The sequence below is a fragment of the Ptychodera flava genome, chromosome 1, assembly GCF_041260155.1.
Source record: "Ptychodera flava strain L36383 chromosome 1, AS_Pfla_20210202, whole genome shotgun sequence".
Taxonomy (NCBI): Eukaryota; Metazoa; Hemichordata; class Enteropneusta; family Ptychoderidae; genus Ptychodera; species Ptychodera flava.
The window spans coordinates 60,313,958-60,338,443 of NC_091928.1; the positions used below are offsets into that span (position 1 = coordinate 60,313,958).

The following is a 24,486-nucleotide window of genomic DNA, read 5'->3' on the forward strand; positions in this document are numbered from 1 at the left end:
AGAAGTAGCTCTAACATGTAACTATGCACAGCTCTTGCAGTAGTATCACCATGGATGTAAAATGGTATCACAGTCTGGACTATGACTACGTAGACTGGCAACTATAAAGCTCCTATGTTTAGATAAGGAGACTGAGTTGTTTGTCCTTCTTAATTAATTAACTTCACAGCTGCGTCATGCTTACGTTCGATAGATAGCACAGCCTGTCAGTCACGATATGGGTGGAAAGAAAGCCCTACGTTGGACGGAAAACCCGTCTGCAAGTAGCCAATCAGAAAAATAAAAAAAAATCGAAAAAACAAGTGTTAACAGCCCCAAGTTCCGCTGCGCTATAACCCGGCTGGCTTGGTGAGCCTTGCTTGCTAGAAAGACCGTTGAGGGCGCATCACCATATGGTTGAGGATAGAGCTGCGTAGCGGACGAGGGGCTGTGAGAGAGTCTACCACCAGGCCGTGTAACGCCGGGAACACACCGCACAGTACGCAGAACTAATGGCACCGTAACTGGCTCCCTTTGATTGGCCTACTTAAATTTAAGAAATTTGAACATGGCAACTATAGGGTGGTACCAGACAGATGGTAGTGAGGAGCTGCAGGCGCTGCTATTATGGAGCCCCTACTGACTTTTATGTATGAAGAAATATACAGATGACAGTAAGGAGCTGCAGGCACTGGTAATTGGAACCCACTAATTTAGTGTAGTGTGACAGTCCTGAGGATGAGGGGTGCTGGGGCATGAACAATAAATGGCAGCGAGGAGCCGTAGGCGTCGATGTTTATATCCCCCGCACCCACTACTTTCAGCTGGCGCGGTAATACGGTGAATAAAATAGGAGTCACGGGGTCATTCGTGCCAAAGACGCTCTCAGCATCCGCAGTTAGAGAATTAGAGCGGCGCCATCGTTCCGCTGAACTTCAAACTGCGTCAAGGCAAAGTATCTTTCATAATTTATCAGTACGTGACAGGAATTCTTATGACAACAGATATATCGAACATAATTTCCCCTGTTGAATACTTTCTTTATGAATCCAAGCCAAATTTATTTTCCTTTGCACCGTGACATTTCAGATTGCGACGCCTTCGTGTTGTGTGCTTTGTTTCATTCATTCACGCTGGCAGTGCCGGCTACGCCAATATACGGTATGCTCATTAAAGAAAACAAACAAATTATATTTTTAATCAAAAGTGTACCGTAACCGACTGACATAATCTACTTTTGACCTGGAGAGTGGGAGGACATTTAATGTCACAGAATACATTTTGTTTACAGTGAAAAAAGCTGCGATAAACTATCGTGTAAGCCTACCCAGCGTACAGAGAAACAGTGTACGGTGAAAATGTAGCCGGTAAAGCCATGCTTATTGTAGATTAGTAATATACACAGTCATATATTTTTTGTCGCAGAATAACATACTTTTATTTGGGAGAGGTCAAAAGTAATTTGACTGTGATACAAGCTTGAATTCCGAAGTTCAATCACGATTATTTGACTTTCTGGATTTTTTATAAACTACATATGACGTTACCGTTTTCCACCAGAAAAAATACGGAGCACCGTGAATGCAAAGAAGTCATGACACCAAAAATTTTCCAGACCTGGACATTTGCGCGCTTCAGGACTATGTGTTTAAGAGGGGACTAAAAAGACGGGACATAAGCTATGCTCGTTGCGAGAGCATTTGCCGCATGGGAAACGGGAATACCTTTGAAGAAGACACAACAGGAAATTACTAAAGAAAAGGAAAAAGAGTTTCTACTCTCCTGTCAACCCCATCGGGTCAACTACCAAATCCCCTTCTCATTAAGGATGGGTGGGTGGGAGAATCTGAGGGTGGAGTGAAGAAGTGGCCTCCTATAAGCTTATATTTCAATAACATATGCCAATTTGTGATGGTTGATCACCCGGGCAGAAATAGTGACATCAAATGGTGACATCACCAAACGAATGCTTAATGAAGGAGGGCAAGGCGTAGGGGTATTTCAGGCTGAGTGGATGACGAAAATCTTTCTACTAGATACATCCGCTAAAACTGAATACGTGTTTCTATGTGCGAACTGCACGCCATCGCAGAGAATAGGTTGTCCACCTCATCATTGTTGGATTTGTGTAAAGAGAGATGGTTCAATACACTCTGCATACTGTACATGTACTGCTGGGTAAGCTTTCCAAGTTATTTTATAGTGATTGTTCGTCATCATGTTGACTTTCACCGTGAAAGTAATAGGGTACCCGTCTTCTGTGAATCTCGTTTAACAAGCGTCGTCGTGATAATGCCGTTCGAAGCTAACAAGTTGGGAATAAATTCAGTCTCTCTCTCTCTCTCTCTCTCTCTCTCTCTCTCTCTCTTCTCTCTCTCTCTCTCTCTCTCTCTCTCTCTCTCTCTCTCCTGTGATATACATATCAATGTACGGGTAGAGAGCGGAATAAAATTGAATATAAAAGGTTTTCTACTTGTCTAATTTATATTTAATTATATATATATATATATATATATATATATATATATATATATATATATATATATATATATATATATATATATATATATATGATCATGTCTTAAGCTAACGAGTTGTGGTTTTATAGTCACACGCACGTGTGCGACGTGTTTTGCAGTCGCTCTTGAGGATACTTCTATCTCCTCTAAACCCAAGACGTAGCAAAATTTTCCACTGAACGGAATTACCATATCTGTATTACACAATTGCCAAGTATGGCCAGCAGAAATATTGCGAAAAGACAGACCCGCGCTCTGTCAAACAGTCAAGACACCGCTGATGGAAGAAGTGACACCCGCCATGACACCGGTCATGAGCAAGACATTACTCTGGCTGACCTGAGTGCCCAGATTCAACGTGTACAAACAAACCTGACACAAAAAATGAAATCTTCTGAAGCAAAGGTTACGAAATCTATCGATACTGCTATAAGAGAGATCCGAGATGAAATAACGATGGAAGTATCAAAGCTGAGAGGTGACTTCGAACGACTTGTGAAACGAGTTAACAGCCTTGAAAATCCTACAGGCAGTGGTGAGAATACCAACAGGTGCGTGAATGTAGTCCGTGGCTTGGAACAACGTGTCGAGGAAAATATCGCTGAGAAACTGAAAGCCTTATTTCGAGACGGATTGAAACTACAGGAAACTGATACCAACTGCCTTAATGTTACTCGTAAGAAATCGTACGGTAAGAATCCAGGGGTTGTGTTGGTAACTTTGGAGTCCATGGAACAGAAACGAGCTATTTCCAAGCCAAGCGATCCTTACGTAAGTCCATTGACTACAAATCCGTGTATATTGAGAATGACGTTTCTCGAGATACCCGTCAAATCCATGCAAATTTCCGCAGTATATTACGAGCCATTGGTGACGACCATAAATTAAAATGGAAATACGGCAGAGTGGTACACGACGATAGAAAAGAGACAGAATAGCAGATAGACCAGTCGAGTATCAATATTGGTTGTTGGAATGTAAACGGGTGGTCGAAGTCTGACGTTTCTTCCGAATATCGAGAACTTGTGCTGAAGAAGATGAACTTAGATATTATTTGTGTTTGTGAAACATTTCTGCGGGACGATGAAACTCTCAAAATGAATAATTACACCTTTTTTCGTCAGAATAGGAAATTTATTTCAAGGCGAGCCATACGCGGCTTGGTGGAGTGGGCATATTTATTCATAGTCGTCTTAATATCCCGTATAAATACCGCTCAGTTATGGCAAGATTACGTAACGGGACATTACCTTTGAGGATTGAAACTGGTCGGTATTCTAACTTGCAAATTGATCAGAGAATATGTTTACTCTGTAACTGTAATATTGTTGAGGACGAATTTCATTTTATATTTGATTGCGAACAGTACGACGATATTCGCACCTCGATTACAGATGTTCTTCATGATTTGCCATCAAATGAAAAACTTGTTCAACTTTTCTCACACAGTTATGTCAGAAACTTTGCTAAGTGTATTCACGAAATGTATATCAGAAGGAGAAATGTAATTTCAAATACTTAATATACTTTCCTTATGAATTATGTTATACTGTAAAATATGTTATCTAGACGCACAGTGCGGTTAGTTTAATTTATAGGAACCAGTGACTCATAAGCTGACAACTCGGCTTGGGTTTCAAACAAATTTCTTGTATTTTTTCAAATAAGAATCTTGTGTTGAATATGAAACCGTGTCACTATAATAAAATATTATATATCTATCTATCTGTATCGGTTTTCAGCATAAGGATGGTGTTGTGGTTCATCTTTCGCGGTCAATCGGGGGACACTTAAAATAAGAGTGGTCATTTGCTACTTTAAGTATTTTGAAACAAAACTCAATTTTAATATTATTCTGTATTATGTTTCTCAGCTCAGGGGAGACTTGCAGTCACGTGACAACAATGCTGTTCAGGGTGGAAGCTGTCAACAGGACTGGTATGACAAACCTTCCATGTACAGAATTGAAATGCAAATGGATGTACCCAAGAGGAAAACAGAAATAATCCCTCTTAGAGTGAAAGAAATGGATTTTAAACAAGCCAAATACAATGCTTCAGGTCAGTAAACTATGACTGCTTTATATGATATGTCTTTGATAGCTTCATAAATGTATAATGACTTAACACTAAATGTCTGCTTATGGGAAATCTTAAAGTATAATAGCCATGTGCGTGATGTCACCAGTGAGTATATCAACGGCTGGAATCTATATTTAGTATGTCACTACATGTAATTGAAACTGACCTAAATATATTCGAACATTAGCTATTAACTTTATTCTACATAACATATAGTGCTTTTTCAATTAAAAAGCCTGATGTCTGTAACTTTCAGGTTTGTTTTAATCTGTTCGTTTTAATCCGTTGTTCAAATACTTTTAGGAGATGAAAAGACTAAACTTATCGACTCAAAAAAAACGGCTATTTTCTTCTGTTCATGCGAGACATGAAACTTCAAGTGCTGAGAAACAAAATCTTACCAACAACTCCGCGAATCTGTTCCAAGGTCACGTTTATTCACCATGGATTGAAGAGCCATCTATGACTAGCGATGATCCCGAAGCAGGACATGGTGATAACACAACTATCCCGGACTGCGGAGCCATAGCTGAAATATCAGCTATTCCAAATTCAGAAAATGACACTGATTTGCCTGGTCTAGATGACCGCGTAGCAGTTTACAGTGCACAGAGGCAATCAATTTAATTAGTTTAGCTGAAGCTTCTACGAATGAAGATCGTAGTTTAGAAAGTAATTTAAGGTCTTTTCTTTCTTTATTTCCAAAATATTCAGAAGATGATATTAATATGATCGAAAGTTATACAAGGTTACAAAATCAGAGTGTACTGTGGCATGACATTAGAGCTGGAAGAATTACTTCTTCTAATTTTTATTCTGTATACACTAGAGTTAATACACTGCGAAATGACAAATCAAATCGCTCTAAAGACACGACTAGCTTAGTGGCTAGGTTGATGGGTTACAGACCTGTAAATCGAGACTTACCTGCTCTTATTAAACAAGGCCGCAACATGGAACCAGTCGCAAAACAAAACACACCAGTATTTTAATTCAGAACCACAGAAATGTCACAAGTAGGAATGTGGTATATTTATCGATAGAAATAGACCCTACTTGGCTGCCACCCTGATTTGTTGATTTCATGCGAGTGATGCGCCAAGGTCACGTTGAAATTAAGTGTCCTCGAATAATGCTCACATTGCTCTAGGGGCTGGGAGTCCTGATTATCTGGTGACGGAAAATGAGAAAGTCACATTGAAACACAACCATAGCTATTACGCCCAGATACAGGGACAGATGGGAGTAACTGGACATATATGGTGTGATTTTTTGTAAATACATCCCCGGTTACCACCTTGAAAGAATTGAGTTTGATCAAAGTTACTGGATTGATATGCTGCAAAGACTTGATTAAAGTATTGCTGTAGAACTAATTACTGGCAAAGTGAAACGTGCTCTGTAGATGACTGCATGTGGACTTTCAGCCGTCAATATTGAATGTTCAGGGCCAAAATATATATTATCTGTAACATGCGCTTCAAAAATAGGGTAGCTAGGGTTTTTATGTGTTTTTATTTTTTTTCTTATTATGACTCGGCCTAAAGAAAATATAACAAAATATGTTACCATGCGAGGAACATGTTTGCAATGAGATTGGGGCAGTAATCGTGTCGGAATTGTATAAATAAATGAAAATTACGTTTAATATCATATTTTAACAAATTTCGCGTAATCTAGCAGGATATTCTTCTTAAAGGCTATAAATATTTCATGGTCGGGGGGTACACTAGGTAGGTCGGGTTACCGGAAACACATTTTTTTCTTGGCCTAGGACTATTTGATGTCATATCACGAAGTCATGTGATAATTATGTCAAACTCGGAAGAAATCGTGTAAATAATGTTTATAAAAACTATTACATTTTATATGTCAGTGAAATAAAAGATTTGTACCATATGAATTTAAACATACCATAGAATTTATTTACATTTAATAAAACAGTACAGTGTACATCTTATTTGCAGATATGATGTACATAGTGGCAGAAGCAGCTGATACGTTTTATAGGCGTTTGTATATTGGGTAAAAGTCTAGCGGGTTCAACAGAATAATGTAATAAAAAGTACAATTTTTTTGTTATTTACACAGAGACGGATATAAATTACAGGGAGCAGCACAACAATAAACTATGTCATCTAAATGTTAAGAGTAAACTTGCAAGTCATGTTTAATATTCTGAACGTTTTCAACCTCCTTATGGCCATATCTATATAAATTCTACGGTTTGCAATTTTCTTTGTTTTTTGGACATTCGCCTTAGACATTTGTTGTGTCCCCCTACGACCTGGTGGTATATACAGATGCGCATGCCGAATGAGAAGTTCATCCCCTATTTGAAAACCCCCATCAGCCATTACCATATCCTGCTCTTCCACTATATCAAGAAAACCCGACTGTTTTACAGTATGAATATCGGAAGTACGCCCACCCACCCACATGATACAAATTGAATGCCCGGTTGGTATAATACTCAACAGATATTTGATTGTGTGGTGGTGTTTATAATCTGACCATGTGGCAGCCTGAATTTGCAAATCTCTCGGTGTTTCAATAAAAATCTCGGTGCAATTAATGACATGGCGACAATCTTTAAACTGAACATTCGAAAACTTCTGTGGAAGATGCTGCCAACCAACATGTCTTGGGGGGTTAAAAATCATAACTCTCAATTCTTTTAACAAAAATTTTAGCCATGTTAGAATATTTTGCTAACAGTATAAGCAGAAATGCCAAATCCGTACGCTAAATCCCTATGTAGAAGGCCTAAACTTAACTTCATTAATACAAGTAAAAATTCATCTTTCCCGGACAACTTCCTTGATATACCGAACGTCTTGGGAGGTTTGATGAAACGTCGTCGCACCTTTAAAGGTATCTTATTAGGGCCTTTTCCAGTAATTAAGTCTGGGAAACTTTCCTGAAATCTGGCCATACAAATTCTCAAAAGTTGTTTTGTTTTCAATGCCCGTGTAAATTTACATTTACTGTCACTGTCGATCTGGTCATACCCAAAATGACACGACTCTGATCTCTTACTGTGTAGTTTATTTTCATAAAACTTAATCTTATTGTTAAAATTCGAAATTAAAAGATCTAATTTTTTAGCTCTATTTGATTTAATTTTACATTGATTACACTGATTATCATAATCCTGAAAACACAAAGGATCATTGTCATTATAACTGTTAGCTGTAGCTGTTCTCTGCCAGTTGAGATGTTATTGGTCCATCCGTTCTTTCATCTGCATAACATGTATGATATGTTGAATACCACCTCTTGTTCAAGCAACCAAAATATCTGAAAAATCTTCACAACAACTCACTCTTTGAGTATTGCTCCTGCGGAGATAATATGGCTGGAATAAAAACATTTTGGTGTACAATTCTGTTCATACTGCAAAAGATAACTCTCATATTGATTTGTTGACATGATGTTCATATGTTTTTGTAAACAAATCACACTTGATTTCTTTACACTTCTTGTCAAAGAAAATCAATTCAACCATGAAAATGTGTCAAAAATGACCACATTTAAACAACCCATGCTCAGGAGACAATTGGCAAAGTCAAAATATTTATTCCGAAATATTAGCTCTAAATTCAAGACGTCAGTGGTAATTGTTTTTGAAATGTCATGCAAACATAGGTGGCATGAAGCATGTATAGAAATATGTTACATTAAATATTTTGCCACATTTTGACAGGTTTTCACTCACAAAAAATGTTCTTCACCCTCTGTTCCTCCTGTTTGTAAAACGTTTAAACTTCTGACATTTCACATTTGTAACACTTATAATGAGAAGTAAAACGGCAGTCATGTTTGCCTACACTGTACAGTGATTTTGTATTGGGTTTCCTATGTTTGCGAGGCATTTCTTCTGATTGGTTACCCTTCCGGCATTATTCCAGTCAACATTTACTGTTTATATGGGATATAAAACCATGAAATTACAAAGTGCAAGACTTCCTTTTTAGCGACAGCCATTGAATTCCATGTAAAAGAAGGGAAAATTCATGTCAATGCAGCAGCTTGGAATTTTATGAATCAGTGGTGATATTTTACCTTGTGACAAATGTGTGTCAGACAAGGACGTTTATTCATTGTAGTATCCTTTTTTTTCTCTTTATTTCAAGTTTGCAGAGGTGGAGGTTGGTCGTTGGTGAAACTCCACAAAATTTGCCTTCATTTTTCTTATTGACATAGACAGCTGCTCTCTGTATATGCTACACAGAAATGTACCACTGCATTTTTCTCTGCCTATTTTTTCTGTTGTTTATGTGGCAGCATTTAACATTAACAGAAGATGTGTTTTCCTTCAGTACAAAATCTACATAAAAAATTGGAGAAAATTGTATCAATATATATGCTTGATATGTAAAGTTTGGTCTATCACAATAACAACATTCCATTTCTGGAAACAGGCAAATGCCAGTAGCTACAAGACAAACAAACAGCACCTCAACAGTCTGCATAATTTTTATAAATGATGTCATCTTTGTTTGTCTGTCTACTGAGAAAAGACTACAATTTTATCCCCATGTTGTCCACTAACTGCAATCCTATCACCAGCAGGAGTGACTGCTATGTACAAGGGCCATCTCACTTCATATTGAAATAGATTACAGATCCACTTTCCATCACTACTCCACTTAGCAATCCTATCATTGCCTTCATCGCAAACATAAACATTATCATTGCCATCAACAGCAATGCTGTGTGCATTACCAAGCCAACCATCACCACCACCATACTGACCATATTGGTACAGGTAATTGAACTCAGTATCAAAACACTTAATGCAGTGATTCCAATAGTCAGACACCATGATGACATCCCTGCTGCTTGCAGCAATAAAGTAGGGGAAGTTAAATTTGGTTTTACCATGACCTTGACCACCAACTTCTGCAACAAACTGTCCACCCTGGGTGTACTTGAGGATGCGGTGACCTATGACCTCTGTTACAAAAACAAATTCTTTCACAAGAGCTATGCACCAGGGTTTTGTGTCTTCAGGTAGATTGATTAATCTGATGATTTTATCATCTTGATTACAAACAACAACTTGTAAATTTTTGTCATCAAGGATGAAGTAGAAGTTGTCCTGAGAGACGGCAATGGATACTGGCCGAAATGGCTTGGTAAACTGACCGCTAAAACTGCCCAATACCTTATCACATGAATAGTCTGGATTCAGTATGTGCACAATGTTCTTGTTTCTGTCACACACAAAAAGTTTATCATTATGGAAAGCAAGTCCGCATACATTTTGGAATTGGTTTTGCTCTTCTTGAGTACCTTCCAGAACAATTTTAGACCAATACCCTGAAAAGTCAAAAGTAAAAATTTGATAAAGGTAGTCAATGTGAAGTAAGCACAATTAAAATCAGGCTTTCAACTCAAGATCTACTGATTTTCACTCTATAAAATTGAATCAACAGCTGTTTTGAGGCTCAAAAGTCAATAATTGATGCATGACCATACGTCACAGTACAAGTATATCAGTATTGAAACAAGTGCAGAGGTTAGGGTTAGCTTAATATTTGGTACAAACATGCATCACTGAGCTCTTGTTCAGAATTTAAATGAAACAAGAATTATGGTGACGGAAAATCAAGTTCAGCTGCTTCAGTAATTAATACATACATGTTTCTGTGGATTTTCAATTTTGCTGTCAACATCAGGTACATCATGGAGCTTATCAGACTGATGACTGTTTGGCGCCCATTATCCAAATCTGGCATATGTTAACTTTTGGTATTTGGATATATTTGGGATTGTCTTTTTCCCATTTGACAAATCAGTCTACAATTTTTTAAAGAGAATACAGTTTTTACAAGTTCTGCAAAACTGCCTTTATTTCTTTCAAATAAGTTGCATAGGTTAAGGAAAATTTGAAGCAAGATGTAGCGTTTGGTGTTACTACAGTAACCGATATTGATATGTGTGTTTGGGTACCAGATTGGTAACACCATGAACTAGGGTAAGTCAGTCTCTCCTGATGCAGAACACTTTTGACAATTTGGCAATCAAATTCATATTTGGTGGTACAATTACCGTCATGTACCGTGACATTTATGCACTATCCCTGTTTGTTTGTCACTTTTTATGTATACCCCCATACTGTTCATCATGTTTTAGTCCCTTTGATTCCACAACAGTAAATAGTGATGGTCTCCTAATGGTCCACCCTTCCTCTTTGCTTTTCATTCTTGTACATAGGAGTTTTTTCTTGTCCCGCCATTGTCACTGTAACCCCGTGGTGGGGTAGAGTAGCCATGTATTAGTCAATGGTAATGTAGGTACCTGGTGCCAAAAGTGGCCTGTAGTTGCAATAATGCAGCTTTTTGCCAGCTTTGCACCGTAATGTGTTGCTTTTGGTCAATATAGCCAATAGATTGATCCATGTGGGTTCAATTTATACATTTGAAGGGTCATTTTGGTCTGCCAAATTTTGGGAGACACCAAAGAGCGCTTGACTTTCTAAAATCAAAGAATTATTCAGAAGAGCTGTTTAGATTCAGAAAGTCAAAATTCTAGAGTCATAAATTTAATTGAGACTGTTGATACTTACTTGATGAACATGTAGTTTTCAGAGTTACTATATCACCAGACATCTCATCTAAGTACTCTGAATCAGTTGTCGTCTCACTATCATCACTATCTGAACCACTTTGTCCCTCTGCACTACCAGGAATCACTACACAAGCAGTCACCTCGTCAGCAAACACAGAACCACTTGACAATTCTTCTCTACCAGTAGTAACTAAATCACTATGTCCATCATTACCTCTCGGCATTACTGTACATGCAAAGCTCCTATATTTACGACAGGGGAGACGTTTGAAGATCTTACTCAGAACACCTTCAGAATCTTCATTCCCTGAGGATTGATCAGAAATCTGTGTCAACTGTGAGAAATATCTGACCTATGATTTTGGCAAATGCAGGACTTATAATTTAAGATCACTTGTTCCAAAAATTTGATTCATATAAAGGGACCTCTCTCAGACTGCTATTGCTGATCTTTTCCTATCTCTGTCCAAATAGATGGACTCTTACTTCTCTTTCTGTGCTCCATACATGATCTATACAAGTCATACTATCCATAATATTGTACTCTATCCATATAAAGCTAGTTTCCCAATGCATATATTAGTGTTGCAGCCAGTAATTTTCAATAAGGGAGACTGTGTCCCATCACTATTTATTTCGGGGACATTTTGTACATTAGGTACAACATGCATTTTATTAGTCAAAGTTTACGTTATTTAGTATCAAAATAGTGTCACAACACAAAATTTAAGGACTGCATTGTTATGCTTTATTTTCAGGCAAGTATTTGTTCAGGCCGACTAAACATAAGTTATATGAAATGCAGCATTATAGATACGCCTCATCGCAGCTCTGAAACATAAATATGAATTTCAAAATAATCATGCAAAACAAAGATCATAGTCAGTATCAGATATTACTTGAATACTACACCCATTGAACACAGTTGACCAGAGGAGAGCCAAAGTATGTGAAAATGCAAGACAATGTATTCTCTAGCTGTTTTGGGGACATTGTCACAAGGGTGCATTCTGGCTGCTACACTGATACATCCTGTAACTCTGCTCTGATATGTGTTTGCTAATATTCACCTAGATCTGTCATTGACATTACATCTTGAAGAGAATTATAAGTAGTTGATCTATGGGCAACTTTGAAACTCCATTGACTCCCCCATTTCCCTTGTACTCGAGATAATTTTTACAAAATAGTATTCAGTAAGTACTATAAGGTTGACTCAGAGAATTTTAGAAAAAACCCTGAACCATGAATATTAGAGGGCACAGCCTGAATAAGGAATGACTTGAAATGCCATATACCATAGTTATCACTTCCAATAAGAAAAGCCGTACATTAAAACTTACCTCTCACGTTTTCAGTTTCTGCATTATTTAGTTCCTCTTTCTCAACTATTCTTTTCTCTCTTAGAAATGTTGTTGGTGATTCCTTTCTCCAAATTTCTTTCCTAATCATTTCAGATTCTGCTACTGAAACTGCCTGCATTTCGATCCCTTCTCGGCCATTCATTTCAGGTTGTCTTGGTGTGACTGTATCTATATCACTTCCTTTATTGCAGCTCATATCCCTTTGTGTTGATGACCCTGTCTTCATCTCATTTTCCTCCTTGTTTGTCATGTCAGATTTTGTTGATGTTGCTGTCTCCATCTCACTTCCCTCCCTGTCAGTCATCTCAGGTTGTGTTGATGTGGATGCCTCCTTCTCATTTCCATCCCTATGTGTTGGTGAGGCTGTCTCAATGTCAGTTCTATCCCTGGCAGTCATTTCAGGTTGTGTTGATGTTGCTGTCTCGCCCGCGTTCCATCCCTGCCAGTCATCCAGGTTGTGCTTGTGTGGCTGTCTCCATCTCACTTCCCTCCCTGACAGTCATCTCAGGTTGTGTTGGTGTGGCTGTCTCCATCTCACTTCCCTCCCTGCCAGTCATCTCAGGTTGTGTTGATGTGGCTGTCTCCATCTCACTTCCATCGCTGACAGTCATCTTAGGTTGTGTTGGTGTGGCTGTCTCCATCTCACTTCCATCGCTGACAGTCATCTTGGGTTGTGTTGGTGTGGCTGTTATCTCACCTCCATCGCTGACAGTAATCTTAGGTTGTGTTGGTGTGGCTGTCTCCCTCTCACGTCCATAACTATCAGTCATCTCAAGTTGTGTTGAGATTGCTGGCTCTATCTTCCTTTCATCTCTGGCAGTAATTTCAGGTTTTGCTGATGTGGCTGTCTCTACCTCACGCCCATCCCTGGCAGACACCTCATGTTGTGTTTCTGTTGCTGTCTCCATCTCACGTCCGTACCTGCCAGTCATCTCAGGTTGTGTTGGTGTGGCTGTCTCCATCTCACTTCCATCCCTGCCAGTCATCTCAGGTTGTGTTGGTGTGGCTGTCTCCATCTCACTTCTATCCCTGCCGGTCATCTCAGGCTGTGTTGATGTGGCTGTCTCCATCTCACTTCCCTCCCTGCCAGTCATCTCAGGTTGTGTTGGTTTGCCTTTCCTCATCTCACTTCCATCTCTATCAGCTGTCTCAGGTTGTGATGGTTTGGTCATTGTTTTCCTACCACCTTCACTGTCTTGTTGGAATTTGATCACTGACAAAAAATAGATACTTTGAGTTAATTTTTTTCTTGCTATACTTTAAGTTTCAGTTGCTTTATAATATGTAAAACATTAGCCCCATCAATGTTCTTTATGCTTCTGAGCATGAATAATGGAAAAGGTCACCTTTAATATCTCCTCTGTCTTTGGAATATATTCCAGTTTTGATGTCTTCGAGTACTTGTCGTCTGAGCTCTGTCTGAGTCTGTTCAAAGTCCAAACGCTTTGCATGGAGATCGTTAATTACTTCATTCTTTTGTTCCAGTTCAGATGAATATTTCTTTCTCAGAGAATCTATTCCAACACGTTGTCTGATAGACGTCTCTTTAGTTCTATCTAACTTTTCTGTCAATTCTATAATCTTCTTTTCCACAATAGCCTTTTCCTGTCTAGATTTAACCAGCTGATTCTTTATAACTGACTTTTGAATGTCTATGTCTGAGTATTTCTCACTTATTAGTGTTAACAGCCGGTCTGCTTTGTACTCTGAAATTTTTATGTTGCTAATTTGATACGGAAGTAAACTTCTAGCAACTAAACTGACATTTTCGTCGGTTATTGGTTGAGAAAGGAGTTGTCCATCTGTAAAGAGTTGATCCTCAAGCTCTGCAAGAAAAGGCAAAAGACAACTGCATGTAAGTGAAGAGTTTTCTGTAAGCGTTCTTGGGAGCCACTCTACGGTATGACATATAAAGATTCCATGAACTCCTTGAAAGCATATTAAATCAAAAATGATATATCACTTTTGAAATTTGAAATAAACAGTGGTGCAGCCTTTCTTCTCTATGTTGGGTGTGATACTTTGTAAAGCGTTTGTTTACTTACCTACATGTATCAGTATTACTTGCCTGTTAATACTAAATTGTACTTTTGGAACTATTTTTAGAATACTACTAATCAATACTTTTCATATAAATTAAATTTTCATCGCTCATCGTGGTTGCATTGGGAGAAGTGTTGCTCCATTCATAAATACAGCAAATAGAATATTCACTATAAGGAGACAACTTCCATTCCACCTTTTTCCCTAATTACAGGGACAATAAAATGTATGCTTAATGAAAGGCGTCATCATTATACATCATAATCCATTAAACGTCAAAAATCATCTCATATTGAAGAATAACATTTTGAGAATGCTAAAGAAAGCCTGGCTGAGACAAATTAGAAGAGAAAGATTGTTACATGATCTGTTATTTGATATGTTATATTTAGTTAATAATAACATCAATGTAATATCCCAAAAGTACAAGAAATGTACTCAAAGTAATTTGAACTTAGCCTCTAGCATTTCTCCTGAAACTCATGAATTGTATTTTCGATTGATAAAAAACATGGATAGAAGTGTTTATATTGGAAAGTAAAACATTAGGGTCTTACATCTTTTAAAGGACAAAATATCAAACACAAAATTGACCTAGATTCAGGACTTTACAAACCAGTTTGATAGTTTCAACATTTATGGTTTTTAGTTCAATGAAAACGAAATAGTGACTTGATAGCCATGAGGAAAACCTCTGTATATTTGCATAGAATTACCGATTGGAACTAATTTGGGACAAATGTTTCAAAAGTGTTAGGTGCCGTAAAGCTGAATGTTTCAACATTACAAATTACTCATTAAAACAAGTGTATTGTTTAAAAAAGCAGATGAGCTTACATTTGCACATTAAACCGACATTACTTCACTGTCAAATTATCCCAAAATTAGTTCTTTACTTTTGGCACATATAATAACTGCAGTAAATTATGCATCTCTTCTTAGAATGCAGACAACTCAATTTGAACAATCTGCCATCGTAAACATATAGAAGTTAAATGCCAACTGAATCTTTATGGATGATCAAAAAAGCAGACATTGTTACCTTGAGTATCATGGTCCTGAGTTGGTGCAACAGTCAAGAGATACCTTGTAACACCCAGTAGTGCTAAGACATCCTGTCTACAGGATAGGATATGTTGAACTGTGTCTGTCATTGTAACCATCACTTTGAATATATCAAACTGCTTCCCTTTAAGTCTGATACACTTCTCAGCTTTAAACAGTGTACGCACAGTAGATGACTTGATATCATGATCAGGATCAAGTCCTATCAGCAACAACTTCACTTGTTCTTCATCTGCAAAACAAAATAAATATCAGGTATTAAAAGGGGTAAGTCAAAGGTATACTGTCATCTGTTCCAATTTTGCCACACTTTATGATATTTTTACGAGTCATCATTATTTGTGCACCAGATGCTAGGTATTAGATTAACAACCTGGAATGCGATTGAAAAACTATGGGACCGTTCATTTTGTAGAATAAGTACAAGTTTTTAATGGTTCATGTACAAAATAGGTGACTGAAATATCTCAGTTATTTAGAGAGAAATGTTGGTGATTTATAGTGTCACAACCAAACCAGCAAAGATAGTACTTACTCTGTCCAAGGTCATCCTGTGCAATGTCTGTCAGTTTTTCTTCAACACATGTTTCTCCAACCTTAAAAAATACAAACGTTACTTCTTATCTCATATTTGCTTAATGAAGACGTTCAATCTTGCTTATGACATTAGACAGCAAGTTTTTTTTGTCAAATATGATATTTATGTGTTGACAGTCCTGCCTCCTTATTCTATGATTCATACAGCAAATTCAAAGTCAACGAAGTTTGAATATGAGTAATTTTGAAGTGTAATTGTAAAGTGTAATTGTTACCACATCAATCTTCATGGATGTATGTCAAGCAGAATTAAGTCAAACAGAAAATTTCAATTCCTTAGATAAAGAATTTTACTGTAAATTTGTTTATTTCAGCACAAGGTGTACTAAGCTGATAAAAGAAGGGACAAGAGATCCTAGTTTCTTTCTATATCGCGGTAATTTTTAAACATGAAAAGCAATAAATTTCTAATTCACTCTAAAACAATACCATTTTTTGGCACAACCTGCCATTACAGAGAGTGTCGTACTCGTAGCTTGATGATATAGAATCATGATTTTACTCACTTCAAAACGAACCTGGATTTCATCGACAGTGTCTTCTGTCATGACATCATAGATTCTCATTGGTTGAATTCCACCGCAATCTCCTGAAAGAAAGTGAATGATACAATGAGTTAAGTCAAAATAGTTCACTAAATCTACATATCCAGTCACGTCACAAACGTCCTTTACAAATAGTTTCGTGCTTCATCATACTTACTTTTGATGAAGAAAAGCTCAATTTCTTCCAACTTTTTTTGGTCGTAGGTCGCCTTCAGTTGCAGTGTCATTCCTACTTTGGCAGAAATCTCTCTCATTTCATCTGTTATAAGTAGTAGCTCCAATGCCTTGGCCAGACTGCCACATCTACAGGTCTGCTTTAACCTGTACATATTATAAAGTGTGAGGAGCTTTAACAAGATTGTTAAGGACTTGGCTGTTAAAGATAATGTGACCACATCACCAAGATTTTTCTTGCAGACTTTCTTTAGTCCTTGATAGCGGTCCTTATCAGCTATTAATTCTCCTATCCAGTTGGTAAGTGCCTGTTTACAGTCTTTCCATGCATCCTTGAGTTCGTTCATCTCTTCATCCATCTGTTCCTGTCTTTGATGTGTTGACATGGCTTGCAGCTCACTGAGACGTTTGTCATAAACGGTGTCATCCAGTCCTACGTGTACAGCTACGGAGTCTGTTAATATGTCAATTAAAACAGAACTCTTAATCATAGAGAGGGGACGCAATCACTAATACAGCGCTATATTGAATGTTCAGATTATAAGGGAAAAAAATTGTGCTGTTTCGATACCATGGTTTTCAAAGATGGGGTAGGTAGGTCGGCAGGAATTTCTTTTCCAAAATACTTTTATTTTTAAATATGCATTTTTCAGGGGTTCCGGGCGGTCAAACACTGGCCACAACATTTCCAGAAAAATGTACCATACATATAAAAGGAAAAAAAACATAAAAGACATCCTCGTTCAAGCAAAAATCAAATGCCAAGTAACGAACGCTTGATTTTACTGGTTTTTTTCTTTCATTATTTTACTTCCGTATTTAGCTAGCTCTAAAAAGTTTAGGGTCGGCATGTAAAAAATAGGGTAGGTCGGGTTATCGGAACAGCATAATCTTTTGTTCCATGTAATGAAGGAAGAGGGGTGTGTTATTGTAATATTTCAAATGTTTTCTCCAAAATAGAAATGCTGCTCAGAAGAGTGGTGACGTATCAATATTCTACAATCGACGGTACTTATAGGTTAAGTATTCATTTCTTTTGTAAAGACAAAATCTCTGTTCTTTAGAATGCCGTTTACTTACCTTTGCCACTTTGTTCTTTTTCAGACATTTTGAATTTTCCAGATTTACTGACCACTTCAGATCGTGGCTGCGTAACTTCCACACTTGCACTGATCCCTTCTTTTCTGGTCGAATGTGTAGATATAGTTTTCTGTGACTCTTTTCGTTCAGGTTCAACGTTGGCCATAATCTCTTCCAATGTTTGATTGTTCATTCGTGTTCCTTGAGTTTTCTTTACACCTATGGACTCAGGTTGTGTAAGTGTAGTTGTCTGTGTCCCAGAATTCTCATCCATCGCCTTTATCACAGTCTGCCATGGTTTTGAGTTTTGCATCTCATATTCTTCCTTTACCATCATCTGTAAGTGGACAACAATGCAATTTTGTTTAGTTACCCCGAAAAAATGGTTTGTTTGAAATCTTTGGATCTCTCGATCTCCATTGACAGTATCGCCCCTTCAGCACATTCACTGGAAAAAAGTCAAGTCTAGGAGAACATAAGCATTTTACAGTTCTGAAAAGTTATCTTATTGTCGTCATCTTGGTGAGAATTATCACTGCGTGCAAACTTTGACGTTTGTGTAATCGACTAATTACCAAACATATCGAACAATAGCCGACAGTACTCACGATGACTTTGGTATGAAAATAATCTAACAGAACAATACAGTAGTCCAGATATGAAGATCGCAATTTTTGGATCGGGACAACCATTTCACAAATGGTCAGCGTAAATTAACACAATGCCAGCAACATTCAACTTTTGTTCGAAGGCTTTACTATGTCACATATCTTAATTTAGTCTTGCAAAAAAGGCCAAATATAAAAGAACAAACAGGTATTAGAGGTCTGCCATTACACGAAACCAAAAAACTACATCATCCAATGGCAACATTCCATGACTCACTACCTGGCAAAACTTAGCATATCACTAAATTAACGAAGAGGTCATTAAATAAATTTCACAGTGAAGCTACATTCAATAGAACGAGGATATATAAAATTGATACTGTCACAAGTCAAATCGACCGTTATGAAGACAAACAATGCCAAAAAAACTGAAATTAATATTCTTATAAAGAAAATTAACATAATTTATAGCTTACAATATCGATGAAGACATTAGGTACACATCAGTGAAATCCCACTAACAAGTGAACAACTCTACAGATTGCGTAGTAGTCAACCTACAGTTTCCTTTTACCTTTACTCAAAAAGCAAAGCATCACTGATGTTAGAAATTGAATTTGTACCGTGATGCATTGTACACAGCAGAGAATTCAACCACCTGCATGTATAGAATACTTGCAATTATGTAAGACTAGTTTGGAACCACTAAGAATATAATGCAATGCCATGTCAATGTCAATGACACTAAATTTAATTTACCAAATATGCCCTTTCATACTGGCGTAAATCCAGGGTTAAAATACAGTGTTAACATTGATAATAAAATCTGATGCACGACTACATAATATCTTCGTCTAGGTGAGAAGACGTGCGAGCTCATTTCATTGTGCGTACGTCGAAATCACATAAAGATTCTCGCACTGTTTTCTATTCTCAGGTCACGTGACAATATAGGAAGAAATGCGGAACTGCAGGGCTGAGGAGTTAATAAATGATTTAAAAAAGAAATAATAACATATGAATCACCGTATTGAGATGTTATCTTTAGATTAAAATGATGCGATATAGAATGTACGTATTCGTCCAGAACAGAAAGACAACAAAATGTGGAAACCAAGACGGAAGAACTACAGGGGAAAAACTGTGAAGGGAGAACTGACTTGATTTTCTGCCGTTGATATGCGTGGAGAATTTTTCTATGTGTAACATTGAAAAGACTAGTGAATTCATCGTGGAGCTAAATTTGATTAATATGTAGCTTCGGTATATTGTTATGTGGGATTCGTAAAATATCCGGAATCTGTAGGTGTGTGTTTTCGTGCAAATAAACGCATCACGCTGACGTCATTGATAATGACGCAATACATAACTGTTGGTGTTTTTATGAATTTTTTTAACTTTCTTGTGTGTTTGATATAATAAATAAGATAACATTACACTACAGAGACCTAATGTGCAGCCTTCGTTGAAAGTCAGTTTCTGTTAAACACTCGTCGTGATACCGATGCGTTAAGTAAAAATCAGATCCGACCTACCCTTTCCAATTTATTTGTTTATTCAAATAAGTGTAAAAGAGCATTTAACAAGACCGTTTGTGCAAAAGACATTTCGTATTTAGTGATTTCCTCGACATTGCTTGGGCAAGTTTCCTAATTAGCACTCTGCAAAACGTCATTTTCTTGCTCGGCAGGCAACTTGAAAGTGCCCCATCGCCAGGTCGGTCATGTGATCGATTGTTTCTGTGAAGTTGCCAATAGGGGCGCAAAGGCGTGTGGTAAATAGATGGCAGTTTAGACTTTTGTATTTGGAATAAGGAAAAGGGCAATTGAAAACTTTTTTGGGGTGGAGAAAACTGGATTGGGTAGAAATTCCAATAAAAGGGCAATAGATATGACAATGAGCTATTATTTTCCCTTCAAAGTTTTCAATTTACGCTCAAAATATGTTAGAATAGCGTATCACCGATATGTTATAGCTTCCCTTGTAAGACTCTCACTATATCATCGATACATCACTATCTCATAATGTTAGGTTGTTTATACTAAATGTATCAGGTGAATCTGACTTTATTTTTAAACTTTTCTCGTCAATCAATCCATGAGACTAGATTTAAATAATGCACTTCATTAAAACGGATTCATGCTATCTCAGACTATAGCTAGCTGCTGTCTATACGCATGCGTCTTTGATCAAACATTTTATTTTAAGAGTGAGCACAAAATTTCATTTCAAGGTAGCGGACTAGCTTTTTTTACAACTTATTGTTTTTAATCCATCAAAGCTTAGTTATGTCATAAATGGAAAAAGGACGGAATAGCAAAAATAGGTAACGACATGTTACAATAATTGTCGATATAAAACGAACAGATATGTGATTCCGCCTGTTTTCACTTTCTTTATCATACAAATCACACTATACAGTGCTTTTATACCGTTTGGATAGTTTATGTGTGTTTAACCTATCAATTTATAAAGGTGGCATACTTTGTCTTTGAACTGAATTTGATCAAAATCAGGTCTGACATGTTTGAATCACACATGAATCACAGATGGAGGGAACCCAAAATCTCGAAAACATAATTTCAACCGAACGACAACACCATATCCTCTATGCATCGCAGAAATAACTGGCATGTTTATGAAGCCAACATCATAATCATCATTATCGAAACCAGTAACCGTGATTGCACCGAGGTTATAAAGTGATGGATTGATAGATATGGATGGATTGATAGATATGGATGGATTGATAGATATGGATGGATTGATAGATATGGATGAGATGCAATCCGTAATCTAACCACCTTCCCACTTCTCGCTTGATAAAGCCTGACAAAATGTAGGTATATCGGACTGATTGGATTCATGCCAACAAAATACCGTTCCAATGGAGGAAATCGAGTCTGATTTGTGTTTTGTGTCACTCATGCATACAAATGTACACTCTTTGTCGTGTACCCATATTGGTCTGACCTGAAAACTACTATCAATTAGGTTACACAAACATACTCTGTTTGCATAGCCTCAATTACTACTTATCAAACAACCCAAAGCATTTTAATAAATGAACAACGTTGCAGTCAAAATGCAAACCATGATGCCAAAACAAAGTTTTCAAATTCTTCAGACGAGGTCGTCTTCGTGACGTTGAGCACCAAATCAGAACGCTTCGGCCCAAACTAAACTGCGGGCACACTCGGCTTCTTTGTCGTAACACTATTCAACAATTTATATCCTATTTCCACCATATTCCTTTGTTCAGATTAAATATTGACAGGTTTCTGTCCTGCAAACTATCATATAGCTATCAGCAGTGACAATTGCACAACTTCTTTCATTTCTTGCACGATTTCTTGACTCTGTTACATTGATTTTGACTAAGTAACTGAGAATGCCTATTTTGATGCTCACTAATTTGTAAGTTTTATCATGCTATCTAATTGAGAAAGATGGTTTCGTCGTGCATAGCCTCAATTTAGTGAGTTTGATCTTTCTGTTAAGTGATTTTTGAGAGGAGGCTCTCTTTTGTTTCTTTTGCGTTCAACTCTTCTAGTGGTGTTTCTTGTCGTTTTAACGCTGACGAAGGGTTGAACCCTAAACGTTTATGTTTTTATCTTCCGCTCACAGCTAGTGCTTTTATACCCTGCTGGTTATTCGTATTACGAGCTTGCGTCACAGCCATCTTCTGTCTATCTCTTTTACATTATTTAAAACTGATTACACTCTTTTCTCTGACATCGGTAAGTGATTCAGTGTTTGGCCAACTTTTGAGAAAACATAAGGAAATGTATCTTGCATGGTTATTGCATTCCAATGAGACTCTAGCCAATAGGTGGAGTAGTGTAGTGCAGTTTGAAGCCTTCAAATTTGGCTCGCTACGTAATAATGAAAGAAAAATACTCGGCACTATATTATATAAACGTCAGTCAAGAATATAGATTGCACCTAATAAAATTTTAACTTGTTTTAATAAATTAAAAACTACAATAAGTGCAGAAGCTTGAATCACCAAATATAAGTTCTCGAAAAAACCAAGTGCTCGGATGCACTTATGAATTTCTTTGTCGTTCAAAGTTTCGTTTTACCGTTGAGGAAATGACTTCTATGTATTCCATCCATGGAAAACAATTCAAGTTTTCCCTTCCACTGATTTGTACCAATAGCATATTTTTCGCGTTCCTGACAGCCGGCAAGTTTACATGGTGACTTTATTTCCAATGGTAGGGAGTCAATTATCTGAATCAGTTATTTTACAAAAAAACATGGAGGCTTTTTTGGATTTGGCAAATCCATACAGCAACGCAACCAGCATACACAGATCAAAATAATCTTTCAGGAGGAATACATATATATAGACCAGCACCATCCGTGTCAGCGAGATTTATTCTTGTTGAAGACATCCAACAATGATGTCATTTATGGTCGTAAATTACTGTCTGACACTCCATGACCTTCAGGTGTGGTTGTGTGTGCGTCTACATTTCAAATTTACCTTGGTGTTAAAGTGATAGATTGGTTATTGTTCCATGTTTACTTGACCACAATTTTACCGCAAGTGTTTATACAAGGGAGCTAGTATCGGGTTGTCTCTGTCTCTCCGTCAGTCTGTCCGTACGTTTGTGATTTCCGAACAAACATTGAAAAAAATGAATCGATAAGATTGAATTGCAATTAGATGTAAAGGTTTATCGTTACTGCGTTCAATGAATTGGAATGACCTGGACTGGCAAAGGCCTGATAATCTGTGTTTATACGTGTACTTACTGATTTCTGTCGTCTATGGTTGACGATGACTGTCCGAAATTTGACAAACTTTGACAAAATTTCTCGAAACTTTTGTCACAAATGGCGTTAATTTTGATTTGTATATTACAAGACTGTTAATTACATTTGAAGAGACTAGCTCTCGTTTTCTCATTTCTTATCAGAACATTTCTTTCTGAAACACGTGACCATGTTCAGTTCATTACTAGTTATAAAAAGCGTCGTAGACTGGTTGCATTGGTTCACAACAAACAGAAAATCTGGTATGAACTCTGACCCACCTGTGTGAAATCGCAGCTTGAGTATTGAAACAGTTTTCTTCACTGAATGTACTGGATTTTTCAATGCTGTAGTGCATAAACATTTGTCAAAACCCACGTTGTTGGTAATAAAAACAAAAGCGTAACGTAAACAGCCTTACATCGTAATCTACTTCTCTATATAAAAGATAGAGAAAAAAAGTGGATTTTTAATTCTGCAAGTTATTCGTACATTTTTGAAAGTTTATCTTGCTTGGGTGCTGGAAACCCACCGCTGTGATGAGAGATCTAGGCCAGCGGTCAGACAGTGCTATTGGTTCTTCTGGTCGGCAGTTTGGTTTTTTTTTTCATTTTTGATTCATACTCTGGACTGAGTCATAATATATCAACACTGTCCATTGTACTTTATGAAATATTCTGCATGATTTTGTTGGATTTATCAAAAAGCAAACATTACAGCGTTGCCGCCCATACGCTCTACATATCGGGTGATCGAGTTTAAGCAACATGTTGCGTGTTACGACACAAAAGGGGCTATCTCTAGTACCATGGGACAAATTGGATACTCCACGCGATTTGCCATGAACCTAGCCTTGTATTTGCCAATTATCTCATTGAGTGTCCGTAATCTGTTTTACCATGGTTACACGTACCCATAGTGTTGGGATTGGGGAAATATGGGGATTTGCTTGTTTTGGAAGGGGATTTTCTTGATAGTCTTGGCCTCGGGGGTGGGGATCTCGATAAATTCCTAAAGAATATTTCCAACCACAAGGTAAAACATACATTGTTTGTACGAGATTCAACCACCGACGATAGAAGCCTGCTGCC

At 37.4% G+C, this 24,486-nt stretch overlaps 1 protein-coding gene across 1 annotated transcript in view; it reads right to left on the reverse strand.

The window, feature by feature from the left end:
- Positions 1–6,484: 6,484 nt before the first annotated feature.
- LOC139142172 (synaptonemal complex protein 1-like) overlaps positions 6,485–24,486 on the reverse strand; it is a 31,354-nt gene continuing 13,352 nt past the window's right edge. Inside the window, exons 2-10 of the mRNA XM_070712027.1 lie at positions 18,024–18,360; positions 16,927–17,397; positions 16,731–16,813; positions 16,163–16,223; positions 15,605–15,859; positions 13,866–14,345; positions 12,499–13,732; positions 11,154–11,462; positions 6,485–9,904 (exon numbers count right to left, since the gene is read on the reverse strand). Coding sequence (XP_070568128.1) covers positions 12,966–13,732; positions 13,866–14,345; positions 15,605–15,859; positions 16,163–16,223; positions 16,731–16,813; positions 16,927–17,397; positions 18,024–18,360 — 2,454 coding nt within the window. The 3' untranslated portion in view covers positions 6,485–9,904; positions 11,154–11,462; positions 12,499–12,965. The remainder of the gene's footprint in view (positions 9,905–11,153; positions 11,463–12,498; positions 13,733–13,865; positions 14,346–15,604; positions 15,860–16,162; positions 16,224–16,730; positions 16,814–16,926; positions 17,398–18,023; positions 18,361–24,486) is intronic.